Source organism: Musca vetustissima, unplaced genomic scaffold, assembly GCF_032173495.1.
Source record: "Musca vetustissima isolate MV318-11 ecotype Yass unplaced genomic scaffold, APGP_CSIRO_Mvet_v1 utg257888, whole genome shotgun sequence".
NCBI classification, from domain to species: Eukaryota; Metazoa; Arthropoda; class Insecta; order Diptera; family Muscidae; genus Musca; species Musca vetustissima.
The window spans coordinates 3,287-19,463 of record NW_026876615.1 but is presented as its reverse complement, the minus strand read 5'-3'; the positions used below and the strand labels follow the sequence as shown (position 1 = coordinate 19,463).

Sequence of the window (16,177 nt, the reverse complement as noted above, 5' to 3'; positions counted from 1 at the left end):
ACCGTTCTGTAACACATGTAGACTTTTAAAATTGATTTTTTTTTGAGTTCCACATAAAAATGTATATGTTTTTTATTTTTGTTTTTCCTTTTCTTGATTATAATTTGAATATGCAAAAATAATTATAAAACTAAAATATCACGACTTATCAGAGATACATTTAATCGCCTAATTCTAATATATAATTTTATAGATAAAATACTATAAAAAATATATAAGCAATAAATATTTGAAAATATAAAAAATCCACAAAAATAATGGAGACAGCATAGACTTGGATAAAAATAAAAAAAACTATTCCATAAATGTCCCAGCTAATGTTCATGGGCCTTGTGGTGTTCTTCATCCATTGGATATGTTATGGGATTTGTAAATTCGATGTGATGATCAAGAAGTGAATCTTCTAAAAAATTTAAAAATAATAAATTTAAAATAATCTCTTTCAATACTTTTTTTAATATAATTCCCTACCATTCCTTTGATTCGCTTCCAGATTTATAATACTGTTTACAATATTATCGATAAAATCTTGTGTCAATGTTTCGGTTATATTCACCGGATCGTAGTATAGGAAACTTCGCTTCTTTCTCGTGTGTTGTTGATGTTTCTTAGCCGAACGCCGACTGCGAAATAGTGCCAAACTTATATGAGATTTTTGCAATGGTATATGATCTGGACCAAATTCCAAACATTTGCCTTGAACACAGTAACGATCTTCGCTATTCGAACAACGGGTGCCCAGCGGGAAGTGACCATAATTGCCGTTGACTAAATAGAACCGATGTTGTATAAATTCATCTTGACAACCGACACGACAGCTACGATCAGGATTCTCAACGCTGGCAGCGATTTGAATGCCATGACCCGAAAGACCACGAACTTTGGTCTTATACCCAGAACAGGTATTATCGGCAAATTCTCCAGTGGTCTGCAGACGTTCACAGGGCTAAAAGAGAATTAATAAAAAAAATATATTTTAATTTGTGTCCATAAATTTCTCTTTCTCCCTCCTCACCTTAACTGTGTGCGTACATAGCTGTATATTCTTTTCACCCGTTTTGCGATTCATAACCACCTGTATACCCTTGGAACGAGCCATACAACTTGAATAACATCCCGACTTTACTACCCATACATTTTCATTGCTTTCCAGGGGACCGGGTGTAGCGACCGCAATTGACGTTGGTGATTTGGGGAATGAGGATTCGGACGGTACATGATCGTTCACGTGATAACTGTACTTATTCCAGGGGGCATAATTATCAGATTTTCGACGATAGGTGGTCGTGTCATGATTATATTGGCCATGGAAGGGTTTAACAGCAACCTCTGAAAATGTAAAATAAGAAAAAATACTTTTAATAAAACCACGCCTCTAGAGACCCTTGAAAAAATACTTTTTATAAAACCACGCCTATAGAGACCCTTGAAAAAATACTTTTAATAAAACCACGCCTATAGAGACCCTTGAAAAAATACTTTTAATAAAAATACTTTTATTAAAACCACGCCTCTAGAGACCCTTGAAAAAATACTTTTAATAAAACCACGCCTCCAGAGACTCTTGAAAAAATACTTTTAATAAAACCACGCCTCTAGAGACCCTTGAAAAAATACTTTTAATAAAACCACGCCTCTAGAGACCCATTGAAAAAATACTTTTTATAAAACCACGCCTATAGAGACCCTTGAAAAAATACTTTTAATAAAACCACGCCTCTAGAGACCCTTGAAAAATACTTTTAATAAAACCACGCCTCTAGAGACCCTTGAAAAAATACTTTTCATAAAACCACGCCTCTAGAGACCCTTGAAAAAATACTTTTAATAAAACCACGCCTCTAGAGACCCTTGAAAAAATACTTTTCATAAAACCACGCCTCTAGAGACCCTTGAAAAAATACTTTTAATAAAACCACGCTTCAAGTGACCCTTGACCCTTGAAAAAATATTTTTAATAAAATCGTACCCTACTATCCCCTAAAAATTTTCTATCATCTCTATTTTGAGATGCCTGACAAAAATATGTTTTTTGGCTTACCATTTTCATATTTACTGCGCACCGTTGTGGGTCCATAAATACGATCCGCACTTGGACCACGATCATAATAATGTTTATTATTATTATTGTTGCTGTTGGTATTACTGCGATATTTATATTCGTCATAATTATTATATGCCGCCGTTGCTGTGGCATGCGTTGTTACCGGTGGTCCCATAGGTATTTGATTGCCATACGTTTGATATGTCAACGATGATGACGATGCAGAACTACGTCGTATTGTATCATTATCCATATCATTGTTCCTATCCTGCTGCTTACAAAAGATATTATCAATTTTATAATAATTACTTGTCGAATTATCGCAGGAGAATTTTTCACAACGTCCTTGAATACAATAGGATGGCTCATCATTGCGATACAGTTTCGAAATGCATGTTGTGCCATCAGGAAATGTCCAACTACGGGATTTAGTACCATTTGTTTTAGTTTTACAATACACTTTACATGATTCTTCAATGTTGCCGGATATTTGTTCCCCCTCACCGGTTAGTTCACCATCGAATTTTTTCGCCTTCTCACAAACTTGTTTGGCAAAATCGGCCACCGTGAGCATGGGAACACTGTAACATTGTTTGGCAACGCACGTCTCAAATTTATGATCACGTCCAATGCAGCGACGTTTGTAGTCGACACATTTTCGGGTATACACTTTGAGACCCGTGCTACCTTCACTCAAGCGCTTTGAGGGGCCGTACAGGCAGCTGGAATCACAAGCACTTGGCTCACTCCATTCACTCCAACTGCTAGAGGGCTGCAAGTATGGGAAATTTGTCAGTTCTATTAAAATTTTCGGAATCTTAATTTCTGTATTACCTTCTGATATTCGTGTAACAAATTTCCCGACTTTGGTCCATCCATAAAGGCGGCCTTGTCATAATTTGCCTTTGTAAGACCTGCAGTCTGCTTAGAGGCTGAATAAGGTTCGATGCGCTTGACAACACAGAAGCCACTGCGACACCACTAAAAAAATTTAAGAAAATAATGTAATACTAAGATTAAAGATCTTTAAAAAGAATTCTTTAAAAATCCATGAATTTGACAAAAAAAATTTACTTGAAAAAATCCACGCCTTTGGTAACCCCTGAAAAAATTTACTTTAAAAAATCCACGCCTTTGGTAACTCTTGAAAAAATATTCTTTAAAAAATCCACGCCTTTGGTAACCCCTGAAAAAATTTACTTTAAAAAATCCACGCCTTTGGTAACCCCTGAAAAATTTGCTTTAAAAAATCCACGCCTTTGGTAACCCCTGAAAAAATTTACTTTAAAAAATCCACGCCTTTGGTAACCCCTGAAAAAATGTACTTTAAAAAATCCACGCCTTTGGTAACCCTTGAAAAAATATTCTTTAAAAAATCCACGCCTTTGGTAACCCTTGAAAAAATATTCTTTAAAAAATCCACGCCTTTGGTAACCCTTGAAAAAACATTCTTTAAAAAATCCACACCTTTGGTAACCCTTGAAAAAAAATCTTTAAAAAATCCACGCCTTTGGTAACCCTTGAAAAAAATCTTTAAAAAATCCACGCCTTTGGTAACCCTTGAAAAAATATTCTTTAAAAAATCCACGCCTTTGGTAGCCCTTGAAAAAATATTCTTTAAAAAATCCACGCCTTTGGTAACCCTTGAAAAAATATTCTTTAAAAAATCCACGCCTTTGGTAACCCTTGAAAAAATATTCTTTAGAAAATCCACGCCTTTGGTAACCCTTGAAAAAACATTCTTTAGAAAAACCACGCCTTTGGTAACCCTTAAAAAAAAAATCTTTAAAAAATCCACGCCTTTGGTAACCCTTAAAAAAATCTTTAAAAAATCCACGCCTTTGGTAACCCTTGAAAAAATATTCTTTAAAAAATCCACGCCTTTGGTAGCCCTTGAAAAATATTCTTTAAAAAATCCACGCCTTTGGTAACTCTTGAAAAAATATTCTTTAGAAAATCCACGCCTTTGGTAACCCCTGAAAAAATGTACTTTAAAAAATCCACGCCTTTGGTAACCCCTGAAAAAATGTACTTTAAAAAATCCACGCCTTTGGTAACCCCTGAAAAAATGTACTTTAAAAAATCCACGCCTTTGGTAACCCCTGAAAAAATGTACTTTAAAAAATCCACGCCTTTGGTAACCCCTGAAAAAATGTACTTTAAAAAATCCACGCCTTTGGTAACCCCTGAAAAAATGTACTTTAAAAAATCCACGCCTTTGGTAACCCCTGAAAAAATGTACTTTAAAAAATCCACGCCTTTGGTAACCCCTGAAAAAATGTACTTTAAAAAATCCACGCCTTTGGTAACCCCTGAAAAAATGTACTTTAAAAAATCCACGCCTTTGGTAACCCCTGAAAAAATGTACTTTAAAAAATCCACGCCTTTGGTAACCCCTGAAAACATGTACTTTAAAAAATCCACGCCTTTGGTAACCCCTGAAAAAATGTACTTTAAAAAATCCACGCCTTTGGTAACCCCTGAAAAAATGTACTTTAAAAAATCCACGCCTTTGGTAACCCCTGAAAAAATGTACTTTAAAAAATCCACGCCTTTGGTAACCCCTGAAAAAATTTACTTTAAAAAATCCACGCCTTTGGTAACCCCTGAAAAAATTTACTTTAAAAAATCCACGCCTTTGGTAACCCTTGAAAAAATATTCTTTAGAAAATCCACGCCTTTGGTAACCCTTGAAAAAATATTCTTTAAAAAATCCACACCTTTGGTAACCCTTGAAAAAATGTACTTTAAAAAATCCACGCCTTTGGTAACCCCTGAAAAAATGTACTTTAAAAAATCCACGCCTTTGGTAACCCCTGAAAAAATGTACTTTAAAAAATCCACGCCTTTGGTAACCCCTGAAAAATTTACTTTAAAAAATCCACGCCTTTGGTAACCCCTGAAAAAATTTACTTTAAAAAATCCACGCCTTTGGTAACCCTTGAAAAAATATTCTTTAAAAATCCACGCCTTTGGTAACCCTTGAAAAAATATTCTTTAAAAATCCACGTCTCCTTTATAGAACATTCTTTAAAATATTTGGTTTATGTCCTCCTATCCAACTTACCATATTATCACCACATGCAGTACCCTCCAAGGCTGGATGCGAGGTCCATGTATAACGATCCCTCTGGCAATGTAAGTCCCGACAAATATCCGCCAACGATTGACTACGGGCCCTGGTCGACTCCTTGCCATATTTCAGCATACACTGTTGATTGGCATCGAAACGTTCTCCGGGCAGGATGCCCTCTGCCGAATGGTCCAAATTGTGATTAAACTCTGCACGATTGAACAGGCATTTGGCTTGGGATTTCCTAATCATAAAAATAAAATATTTTTTAAATAAATAAAATGAAACACAATCCCCCTATCACCCCACTTACTCCAAAAACAAGTTCAATGAATCTCGTGAGCATTTCGACCATGTGATTTTGCCACTGCCCAGTGTTGGTGACATTATGTGAGAGGTGGGTTCACAGCCATTATCGATGCTATCATGGCGCATACCTAAACTGTAAAGAGGATATAATTATTATTGGTGTTGTTATTTTTTATTCTGGCAACAAATAATGCAAATCTGGCACGAAATATGGTCATGAAGACTCCTCCATTGTTGTTGGCAGATATTATTGCATTTTGTTTTTGTTGCCATCAACTGCTTTAACCTACTTACTTGTGGCCAATTTCATGAGCTACCACAAAAACACTCTCGAAATGTTTAACTTGGCACATATATATTTGAAGATTTAAAAAGGAAGAAAAATAATTTACAAAAATTTGTTGTTGTTGTTTTGTTGTTGTTTTTTGGGTGCAAAGAAAAGTCCACATTTTCGATGGCGGGCATGATAACTCCTCACTGGAACATCGGAATCCCAAAATTCCAACTGTATTAGAAAGAGGACATGTCTGGCTCTCGTATGAACTAGGCTTATTGACTTCGCTTTAAAATTAACAAAATGGTGGACCTTTGAAAATTTTTTTTTTGGAAAATCGCCGATTTTTTACCAAAAACCATGTTAAAAAATAAGGAAGATCTTCACCGATTGGCTTTATCCTAGTTCATACGAGAGCTATACACTCTCAGAGAAACGCTGCAAAATTTGGAACCGATTGGATTATTGGTTTTTGAGTTATCGTGCCCGCCATTCACAAAAAAATGTTTAGAGTAAAACGCGTTTAAAGTTTGAGAAGCCCTTTAGCCGTCACTTAATGTTGATACAATAAATCGGATATATCTTCAAGACTTCTTGAGATTTTCACTTGAAATTTTGTAGAGACATTCCTTAATCAGTGTAGATTCGAATTATATCAACAAAAATTTTGACACCGAGAATGGGGGGGTCCCCTTAAGACCCTCTACCAAATTTCGTGTAAATGTAACAGACATAGGCCCTTCGGTGCACATTTACATAAAATCGAACGAGAATATATATAAGACCTAAATCAAAATCTGAACCGATTTCAACAAACCTTATCACACATAATTTTTCCTCAATTGCATTCGCTATGCAAAATTTTGCTCAATCGGACAAATATTGGGAGTATGGTGCATCATTCAAAAAAAAAAAAAAAACGGACGAAACTTTATATGGGAGCTATATCTAAACCTGAACCGATTTTAACAAAACTTCGAAGACATCAGTCTGGATCTAATTCAGTACTCTGTGAAAAATTTTGTCTCAATAGGACAAATATTGGGAGTATGGTCACTCAAAAAAAAAAATCGGACGAAACTACATATGGGAGCTACATCTAAATCTGTACCGATTTTAAGAAAACTTCGCATACATCAGGCTGGACCTAATTTAGTACTCTGTGCAAAATTTTGTCCCATTCAGACAAATATTGGGAGTTTGGTGCATCATTTCCATAAAATCGGACGAAACTATATATGGGAGCTTTATCGAAATCTGAACCGATTTTGACAAAACTTCGCAGATATCAGCCTGGGACTAATTCAGTACTCTGTGCAGAATTTTGTCCCAATCGGACAAATATTGGGAGTTTGGTGCATCATTTCCATAAAATCGGACGAAAATATATATGCGAGCTATATCTAAATCTGAACCGATTTCCACAAAACTTCGCAGACATCAGTCTGAACATAATTCATTACTTTGTGCAAATTTTTGTCCCAATCGTACAAATATTGGGAGTTTGGTTCATCATTCGCATAAAATCGGACGAAACTATATATGGGAGCTATATCTAAATCTGAACCGATTTTCTCCAATTTCAATAGGGTTAGTCCTTGGGCCAAATAAGTTAACTGTGCCAAAGTTCATCCAAATCGGATTATAAATGCGACATGCACATGTAAAAATACATGGACGGACATACGCAAATCGACTCAGAAAGTGATTCTATGCATATCTTCAAAAGGAAGCATGGGTCTATCTCGACTACTTTTGCTTGTTACAAACACCCTGTACCACAGTGTGGCGAAGGGTATAAAAAGAAATTTTAGAGACTATCAGAGACCTGGATTAAAAAGATTAAAAAGGCTTAACATTTTTGAGGGACTATCAGAGGCCTGAGTTTCTTAAATGACCCTAAAAATTCTGAGATTTTTATACCCTACACAACTATGTTGTCAGGGTATTATAGCTTTGTGCAGCCCCAAAAGTTTGTAACGCCGCGAAATATTGGTCCTAGACCCACCATTAAGTATATCTCGACTAGCTGAGTCGATCTAGACGTGTGTGTCCGTCCGTCCATTATAATTTGTAAACACGATACAGGCCACAGTTATGGACCAATCTTCACGAAATTTTGCATGTAGGATTGGTTCTGGCCAATGAAGACCCCTATTGTTTTTGGAAAAGATCGGTTAATATTTAGGGGATGAAATGGACCAAAAACTTTATTTTTGGCGGTATTTCTGATCGCTCCAGAGGCCGCAATTATGACCCAAACATCGCAAATGTTTGCATGGGGATCGGGCCAAAGAATAAGCATGCCTGTTTTGATAAAGACCCTGACTTTTGTGTGAAAAATTACAAAATTTGTATTCTGGGGCGTATATATTTACCACTGAAGGACATAGACCCGAGAAGTTGATAGTATATCCAAGAGGAGTGGTTGACCTTTAAATTGATACCAATTAATAATATTGGAATGAAGTGGACCGAAAACTTATTTTTTTGTGTTTTTTTTTCAAGTCGACCAAACGTGCTAGACATTGAAATCCGAACATAACAACACAATCTACGGTGGAGGTCATGAGAGTGCCAATATTGCCCAAGATCAGAATATAGAACCACACAAAGTTAGATTTTCGTGGAAGTTGTGTAGGGTATCATATGTTCGGCCAGTCCCACTATACTGCTCCGCTCACTGGTTTTAAAATATTTTCTACTGTCAGAGCCCTGATATTTTATAAATATTATTCAATGGTGTGGATTTTTTAAAAAATGTATTTTATGAGATTATTTAATTGCTTCAAAGACTATCTAATTCTTATATTATTAGATATATTTGTTCTACAACTATCTAAGACCTACATTTTATAAAAGATTTTATTCCAAGGACTAGCATTTTCTTTAAAATATATTTCCATATCCTAACAGAGATAAGGATTTTTTAAAATATTTTTTCCCAACTTACCCGTTAATATGACTGCATGATCATAGTGCAGTTTTGGATCTTTTGCCGAATTCCATCGCGTCTGCCATTTACAAAAATTACTCAAATAAATATCAATATCGCTTGATCGTGGCAAGTCCAAGGGATCTTTTTCCAATATCTCTAAACGTTTCAGAACAAAATTAACTCTTCGACCCAAAGAGGGATGATGATATAGTAATTGGACTCCATTGATCATCGCCAATACGAAACGTATCAAATGCGAGCTGGTATCTTTGGGAAAATTCTTTGCCATATGTTTATAGAGATCCGTATCGACAAAAATGGCCGTCTCAATGTGTAGAACATCAGAGGGGCTGTACCATTCCTTGACGGGGGATATGAAGCGTCTAGCACGTTTGGTCGCCTTTTCCGAGTCCATGGTTGGAAGCAAAGAATGCTGCTGATGATGATGTTGTTGTTGTTGTTTTTGATTATGGTGATGTTGTTTATTTGGATGATGGGAACGATGAACCTGATGGCGTTTTGCAGAGTGATGCTGATTATGAGCATTTGTAGGATGTCTCTGATGATTCCCATGTTGCTGATGATGATGTCGTGGCTTAAAACGTAAATTTAAAGGTACAACATTGTGATTGTGATGTAATTTTCTGGCATGATCGCGTCCCTGTCTCGGGTCGTTTTCAATATTTCTTGTCGAACGCGTTGTATTTTCCAGATCGGCCATTGTTTCGATATTTAAATCATTAAATTCTTCCATTTCCGGTTCAAATTGTATATTTTCATTTAATACTGATGATGAGTTGGACCAAATGGAATCGTATAACTCCGATTCGGATTCGAGTATAATGTGTGTGTTATTGCCAAAACGTTCGGGCAGTGGATGTATTATGTAGTCGGTTTGATTGTGATGATATAGGCCACGCTTGGGGAAAATAAAGAAACAATATTCATATTTTCTATGTTTTTGTTGTTGTTATTGTTTAAAACTTACCACATTTTCACCATCACACAAATCCAACGCCGAATTCTCGTTGTGATAAAAACATTTCTCTAAACGTTCCGCTAACTTATGTGAATTCTCCACGAGTTGTGATGTATTGGCATAGCGTCGTATAAAAACGAATGCATCGTCGATTAACTTTGGCGTTTGTTGCAACTTCAAATTGACCAAATGATCGTTATCTATGCGGAGAACAAAAGAGAAAAAATGAAGAGAATGAAAATATCATTAGAGCGGAATTGATTTGCCACTGTATGGTCAGATGGGTTATTCTTCATAAAAATGTATGAGGTACGGGGTGGAAGTTTCGTTCATTTTTTAAAGAATATTTTTTTCAGGGGCACCAGCAAGGCGCTACCATTCGCGTGGATTTTTTAAAGAAGATTTGATCATGGCTGCCAAAGGCGTGATTTTTTTTTAAAAAATTTGTTCATGGCTGCCAAAGGCGTGGATTTTTTAAAGAAGATTTCTTCATGGCTGCCAAAGGCGTGGATTTTTTAAAGAAGATTTCTTCATGGCTGCCAAAGGCGTGGATTTTTTAAAGAAGATTTCTTCATGGCGTGGATTTTTTAACCCTACGGTCAATAACCGGGTACATTTGTACCTTTTTTTGAATAAAAATGCTGTAAAATGTTTAATAATGGAGATATTTGGATCAAATTTTGAGGAATCATTCTTGAGGTATTTTCACACATAACCGAAGAAAAAAATTATGAATATTTTCCATATATATACTTTTTACAATTTTTTAAAGTTATTACCTACGTAGATCAATAACCGTGGTACATTTGTACCCATCCAAAGATAGCTCTGTAACACATTAAAAAATTGGACTATCGTGAGGTTTTTTTTGTTTGAAATTAGTCTTTACGGATCTGATCTAGATGTAGGAACTCAAAATTATATATACATTAAAATAATATATACTTAAATCCATGCTTAAATGATAATCTATCTAAAACAATCGTAGTAAATTCCTTGTAGCTTTCGAATGGGTTAAGCTTTTTTAGTTATTTTTTATTGGGATCTTATTTAGGTGTTCCTCAACCCCTCTGCAAATTTTTGTGGCCCTAGACAACATGGGGCCATCAGGGCGACTCGTGGAAATCAGAAACTACCTTGGTTTTCCTTTGGTATACATGGACTAAAACAATTATTATTGCCAATTATTCACATTTTAAAGAAGATTTCTTCATGGCTGCCAAAGGCGTGGATTTTTTAAAGAAGATTTCTTCATGGCTGCCAAAGGCGTGGATTTTTTAAAAAAGATTTCTTCATGGCTGCCAAATGCGTGAATTTTTTAAAGAAGATTTCTTCATGGCTGCCAAAGGCGTGATTTTTTTTTTTAAAAAATTTGTTCATGGCTGCCAAAGGCGTGGATTTTTTAAAGAAGATTTGTTCATGGCTGCCAAAGGCGTGGATTTTTTAAAGAAGATTTCTTCATGGCTGCCAAAGGAGTGGATTTTTTAAAGAAGATTTCTTCATGGCTGCCAAAGGCGTGGATTTTTTAAAGAAGATTTGTTCATGGCTGCCAAAGGCGTGGATTTTTTAAAGAAGATTTCTTCATGGCTGCTAAAGGCGTGGATTTTTTAAAGAAGATTTGTTCATGGCTGCCAAAGACGTGGATTTTTTAAAGAAGATTTCTTCATGGCTGCCAAAGGCGTGGATTTTTTAAAAAAAGATTTCTTCATGGCTGCCAAATGCGTGAATTTTTTAAAGAAGATTTCTTCATGACTGCCAAAGGCGTGGATTTTTTAAAAAAGATTTCTTCATGGCTGCCAAATGCGTGAATTTTTTAAAGAAGATTTCTTCATGGCTGCCAAAGGAGTGGATTTTTTAAAGAAGATTTGTTCATGGCTGCCAAAGGCGTGGATTTTTTAAAGAAGATTTCTTCATGGCTGCCAAAGACGTGGATTTTTTAAAGAAGATTTCTTCATGGCTGCCAAAGGCGTGGATTTTTTAAAGAAGATTTGTTCATGGCTGCCAAAGTCGTGGATTTTTTAAAGAAGATTTCTTCATGGCTGCCAAAGGCGTGGATTTTTTAAAGAAGATTTCTTCATGGCTGCCAAAGGCGTGAATTTTTTAAAGAAGATTTCTTCATGGCTGCCAAAGGCGTGGATTTTTTAAAGAAGATTTCTTCATAAATATTTTTAAGGGCTGTCACAGGCTTGGATTTTTGAAGGCCATTTTTTCAAAGGGCTGTCATTAAGTTGTCGATGGAAAAACATACAATAAAACATTATTTTGGTTGATTCAGCTAGTAGTTAAATGATTGTCTCAAAGATTAAGCCATGCCAGTCTAAGTGCACACCAATTAACAGTGAAACCGCAAAAGGCTCATTATATCAATTATGGTTCCTTAGATCGTTAACAGTTACTTGGATAACTGTGGTAATTTTAGAGCATTATTAAGACGGACCTTTTGCACATGTGTTTTTATTAGGCTAAAACCAATCGATCTTTGATCTTTTATATGGTTGAACTCTAGATATCTTGTAGATCGTATGCTCTCGTACCGACGACAGATCTTAGCCCTATCCATGGTGGTAGTATTTTGATGGTAGTATTTAGGACTACCATGATTGCAACAAGAACGGGGAAAAAGGGTTCGATTTCGGAGAGGGAGCCACATCTAAGGAAGGCAGCAGACGCGTAAATTACCCACTCCCAGCTCGGGGAGGTAGGGACGAAAAATATCAATGCGGGACTCATATTAAAGCCGTTGTAATTCAAATGAATACACTTTAAATCCCCTAACAAGGATCTATTGAAGGCAAGTCTGGTGCCAGCAGCCACGGTAACTCCAGCTCCAAATTCTGATGGAAAATGCGCACAAAGGCTTAAAATGTAGCGGAATATTTATAATGAGGTTTTGACAAAGCATATATTTGCAAATATTTTTGGAGAAATTTTTAAAACTATGGGTAATGAAAATATTCAGCGTACACTATTTCATTCCGTACATAATAGTAATTCATTTGATTACCCCTGTTCTAGTTTATTTTTATTTGTTGTAGGTCATGGTTCAAAAACAAGATAACAATCGGACAACAACTGATAACAGCTACTGAACATATTTTACTGATTCCAACAATAGTATGTATGTAGATAAAAGTTCTATCACCTTATCATACTTAGATAAGTAGTATCAAACGTCACTTTGTGTTGTTAAACAATAAATACTTGATATCAAAATCTCAGATGCATTTAAGACACCCATTCTCGATTTCACATTTGTGGCAATTATCCCCCAGGTTTAACAATTGTTATGTAGGGGATTGGGATTAGCCACAAGAGCTTATAACTATGGGATGGGATATGGGAAGTAATTCATCTAGTTCCAATAATAATTTTGGGATGAAGTGGACCGAAAACATAATTTGTTGTGTTTTTCGAGTCGATCTATAGGCCACAATTATAATCCGAACATCACAACACAACCAATGGCGAAGAGAATATAGACAAGTAATTAGAAGGACTGTACTGAATATATATACTACTATACTACCCCGCTCACTGTTTATTATTATGTCTTTATGTAAATGTCTTTATGCAAATGTTTGTAACAAGCAAAAGGAAACGAGATAGACACATGGTTCCTTTTGAGAATATGCATAGAAACACTTTCTGAGTCGATTTATGCATGTCCGTCCGTCTGTCTGTCTATCTGTCCATGTTAAATTGCAAACAAAGTACAGGTCGCATTTATGATCCGTATTGGATGGAATTTGGCACAGGTCACTTATTTGGCCCAAGGACGAACCCTATTGAAATTGAACAATTGAAAAATTGGTTCAGATTTAGATATAGCACCCATATATATTTTCGTCCGATTTAATGTAAAGTCCCTATATATCTTTCGATTTGCACGAAATTTGGCACAGCGTAATTAATTAGGTCTAGAATGATGTGCGTAAAGTTTCCTGAAAATCGATTCTGATTTAGATATAGCTCCCATATATATTTTCGTCCGATTTTATGTAAATGGTGCCCCAAAGTCCCTATATATCCTCCGATTTTCACGAAATTTGGCATGGTGTACTGAATTGGGTCTAGAATGATGTGTGTTAAGTTTCCTGAAAATCGGTTCAGATTTAGATATAGCTCCCATATATATTTTCGTCCGAATTTATGTAAATGGTGCACCAAAGTCCCTATATATCTTTCTATGTGCACAATATTAGGCATGGCGTGCTGAATTACGTCTAGAATTATGTTTGCTTAGTTGCAAATCGGTTCGGATTTTTATAAAGCTCCTCCTACTAAAGACCCAAGGTTTGTCCGATTGCCACACAATTGTGTACAATTGACATTTGCTTTAAATTAATTTACATAATTTTGTCCCATTGTAGGGAGCTACTCTATATCTGACCAAATAAAAAAAAAAATAGTGTAGGTTGCAGAATGACATGTTTATGGATCCAACTTCATTTTACTGGTCCTTCAATAATGCGACGTCCGTTAGGATACATCTGTTGAATATATCCAAAAAAACAATAAGGAAAGTAGTGAAGTCGGACGGGCCGATTTTCAGGAAACTTAACACACATCATTCTAGACCTAATTCATTAAGCTGTGCCAAATTTCGTGCAAATCGGGAGATATATCGGACGAAAATATATATGGGAGCTATATCTAAATCTGAACCGATTTTTTCCAATTTCAATAGGGTTTGTCCTTGGCCCAAATAAGTGACTTATGTCAAATTTCATCCAAATCGGATCATGAATGCTACCTGTACTGTGTTCACAAAAAATACATGGACGGACGGACGGTCATGCGTAAATCGACTCAGAAAGTGATTCTATGCATATTCTCAAAAGGAACCACGTGTCTATCTCGGTTCCTTTTGCATGTTGCAAACATATGCAAAAGACGTAATACCCTGTACCACAGTGTGGTGAAAGTAGAAAACAAAATAGTTGATCAGTTCGTCTTCGGACGGCAAAGTTACCGGCATTACCCGTTTAACCTACCCTAGCTTCAAACTGAAAGCACGTCGGCCCCATCCGACTGTACCGATGCGCTCACTGATTTAGTGTTATGGCTTGAGAATTTTTTGCAAATAATTTCACAACCTATTTAATTATGTTCATCAGCTTTACTTCCATAACACCCCTCGCATAAATTCTAATATGCATAAGACTTAAGAATTGCCATAGTAATTTAAATTCATTGACCGCAAAAATTAAGTCTGTCTTTGTTTTTTTCATTCTTTTGTGGATAGATATAGATTGCATATTTTGATATGCTTTAAATACATCGGCAGCATTTCTAAAGAGGAATTCAACGGTGTCAGAAGGTCAAGTGGAGCGAAAATTGAAATGAACCATTATTTAATAAAAAAAATTATATGTAAGAATATTGTTTTTTAAGTGGGCAGATAAATAGGCTAGCCATATATAGAAAATATTAAAATATTCCATTAACATGAGGGACTTGTTTCACACCTTTTAAATTCTCAAAATATTTAATCTAATAATACGACAACTTTTCGAAGACCCTCAACATGCAAAAAAAACATATTTTATGCGCATGCTTTCAATTGATCTATTAACCTTTCATCGTAGAGATTTTATTGCACTCCTGGCTTCAGTTCAGATCTATGTCTTCTATCATTCATCAACACTTGGTAACCAGATGGCACCGTCATTCATCTCCATTTCTCGCGAATCGAACCAGCGAACGAATTACACCAATAACACTAAATGCATTTAATTAAACAATGGCAACTATCTATGGCAAAATTTCTTCTTCAGTATCTGAGTTCTTCATCTTCTGCATCTTTCATTCATTCATCCAGTAAAACAACTGGAAAAAAGAGGTCAAATAGGTCTACCATAACATTGGACTTTCAGAAACAATAACAACAAAACTTTTGCAGTAATGCAGCGGAAAAAATCGATGATAGAGATAGCCAAAGGCAAAATACTCCAAAAGAAATGAAAGAAATAAAAAAACAATGTATAGAAATTATGGGCCATATGTTGTCTGCTCCATGTAATTTACATTTTAACCATCCTGCAATAAAGTTAAACGTTCTCCCAATCGTCCCCCTTTACCCATGAAGTAAAAAACAACTTTGTAACTACAAAATTGAATAGCAACTTACCTTTGATTTGCACTGATACTATTGGAGGTAACTCTGGGGCGCCACTACCTTGACTATTTGTTGGCGTTGATGTTGTTGCCGATGCTGGTTCATTGTCAGATCGTTTAGAGCGATGCACGACGACATCAGCAGCAGTGGTGACGGTTTCTAAGCTATTATTTGGTATTTGTAATTCCATAGACTCCCCCTCGTTGCGGGATGTAACATCTGTTGGATGCACTGTTGCCGACGCTGCAGCATTTGGCCGATATGTTAAATGCACCAATTTTATGGAACGCTCTGTAAATAGGAAAAAGAGAAGGTCTTTATATTTGTTGTTGTGGACAAGATAATAAGGAGGTTGGCATAATGTTAACATGATGTTATTACTTTATTTTTTATTATTCAAAAGTATATACTGTTATATAAAAATAATAGGCTCCAGGCAGGT

At 35.8% G+C, this 16,177-nt stretch overlaps 1 protein-coding gene across 1 annotated transcript; it reads right to left on the bottom strand.

Moving 5' to 3' along the window:
- Positions 1-314: 314 nt before the first annotated feature.
- LOC133321165 (A disintegrin and metalloproteinase with thrombospondin motifs 8-like) lies at positions 315-15,928 on the bottom strand. Its single transcript, XM_061530257.1, has 11 exons — positions 15,748-15,928; positions 9,627-9,817; positions 8,654-9,557; positions 5,721-5,769; positions 5,431-5,559; positions 5,112-5,361; positions 2,879-3,025; positions 2,042-2,816; positions 1,016-1,329; positions 472-946; positions 315-403 (listed from the first exon to the last, which is right to left on the bottom strand). The coding sequence occupies exons 1-11, from the start codon at positions 15,923-15,925 to the stop codon at positions 315-317; spliced, it is 3,501 nt and encodes a 1,166-aa protein (XP_061386241.1). The 5' UTR covers positions 15,926-15,928.
- Between the last annotated feature and the right edge of the window lie 249 nt (positions 15,929-16,177).

Excerpts from the sequence above, each read along its gene's own strand:
- LOC133321165 (XM_061530257.1), bottom strand. The coding sequence starts at position 15,925 with ATGGAATTACAAATACCAAATAATAGCTTAGAAACCGTCACCACTGCT. Across the intron at positions 9,818-15,747 it reads AGTATCAGTGCAAATCAAAG|ATAACGATCATTTGGTCAAT; the intron begins GTAAGTTGCTAT and ends TTCTCCGCATAG. Across the intron at positions 1,330-2,041 it reads GCGCAGTAAATATGAAAATG|AGGTTGCTGTTAAACCCTTC; the intron begins GTAAGCCAAAAA and ends TTACATTTTCAG.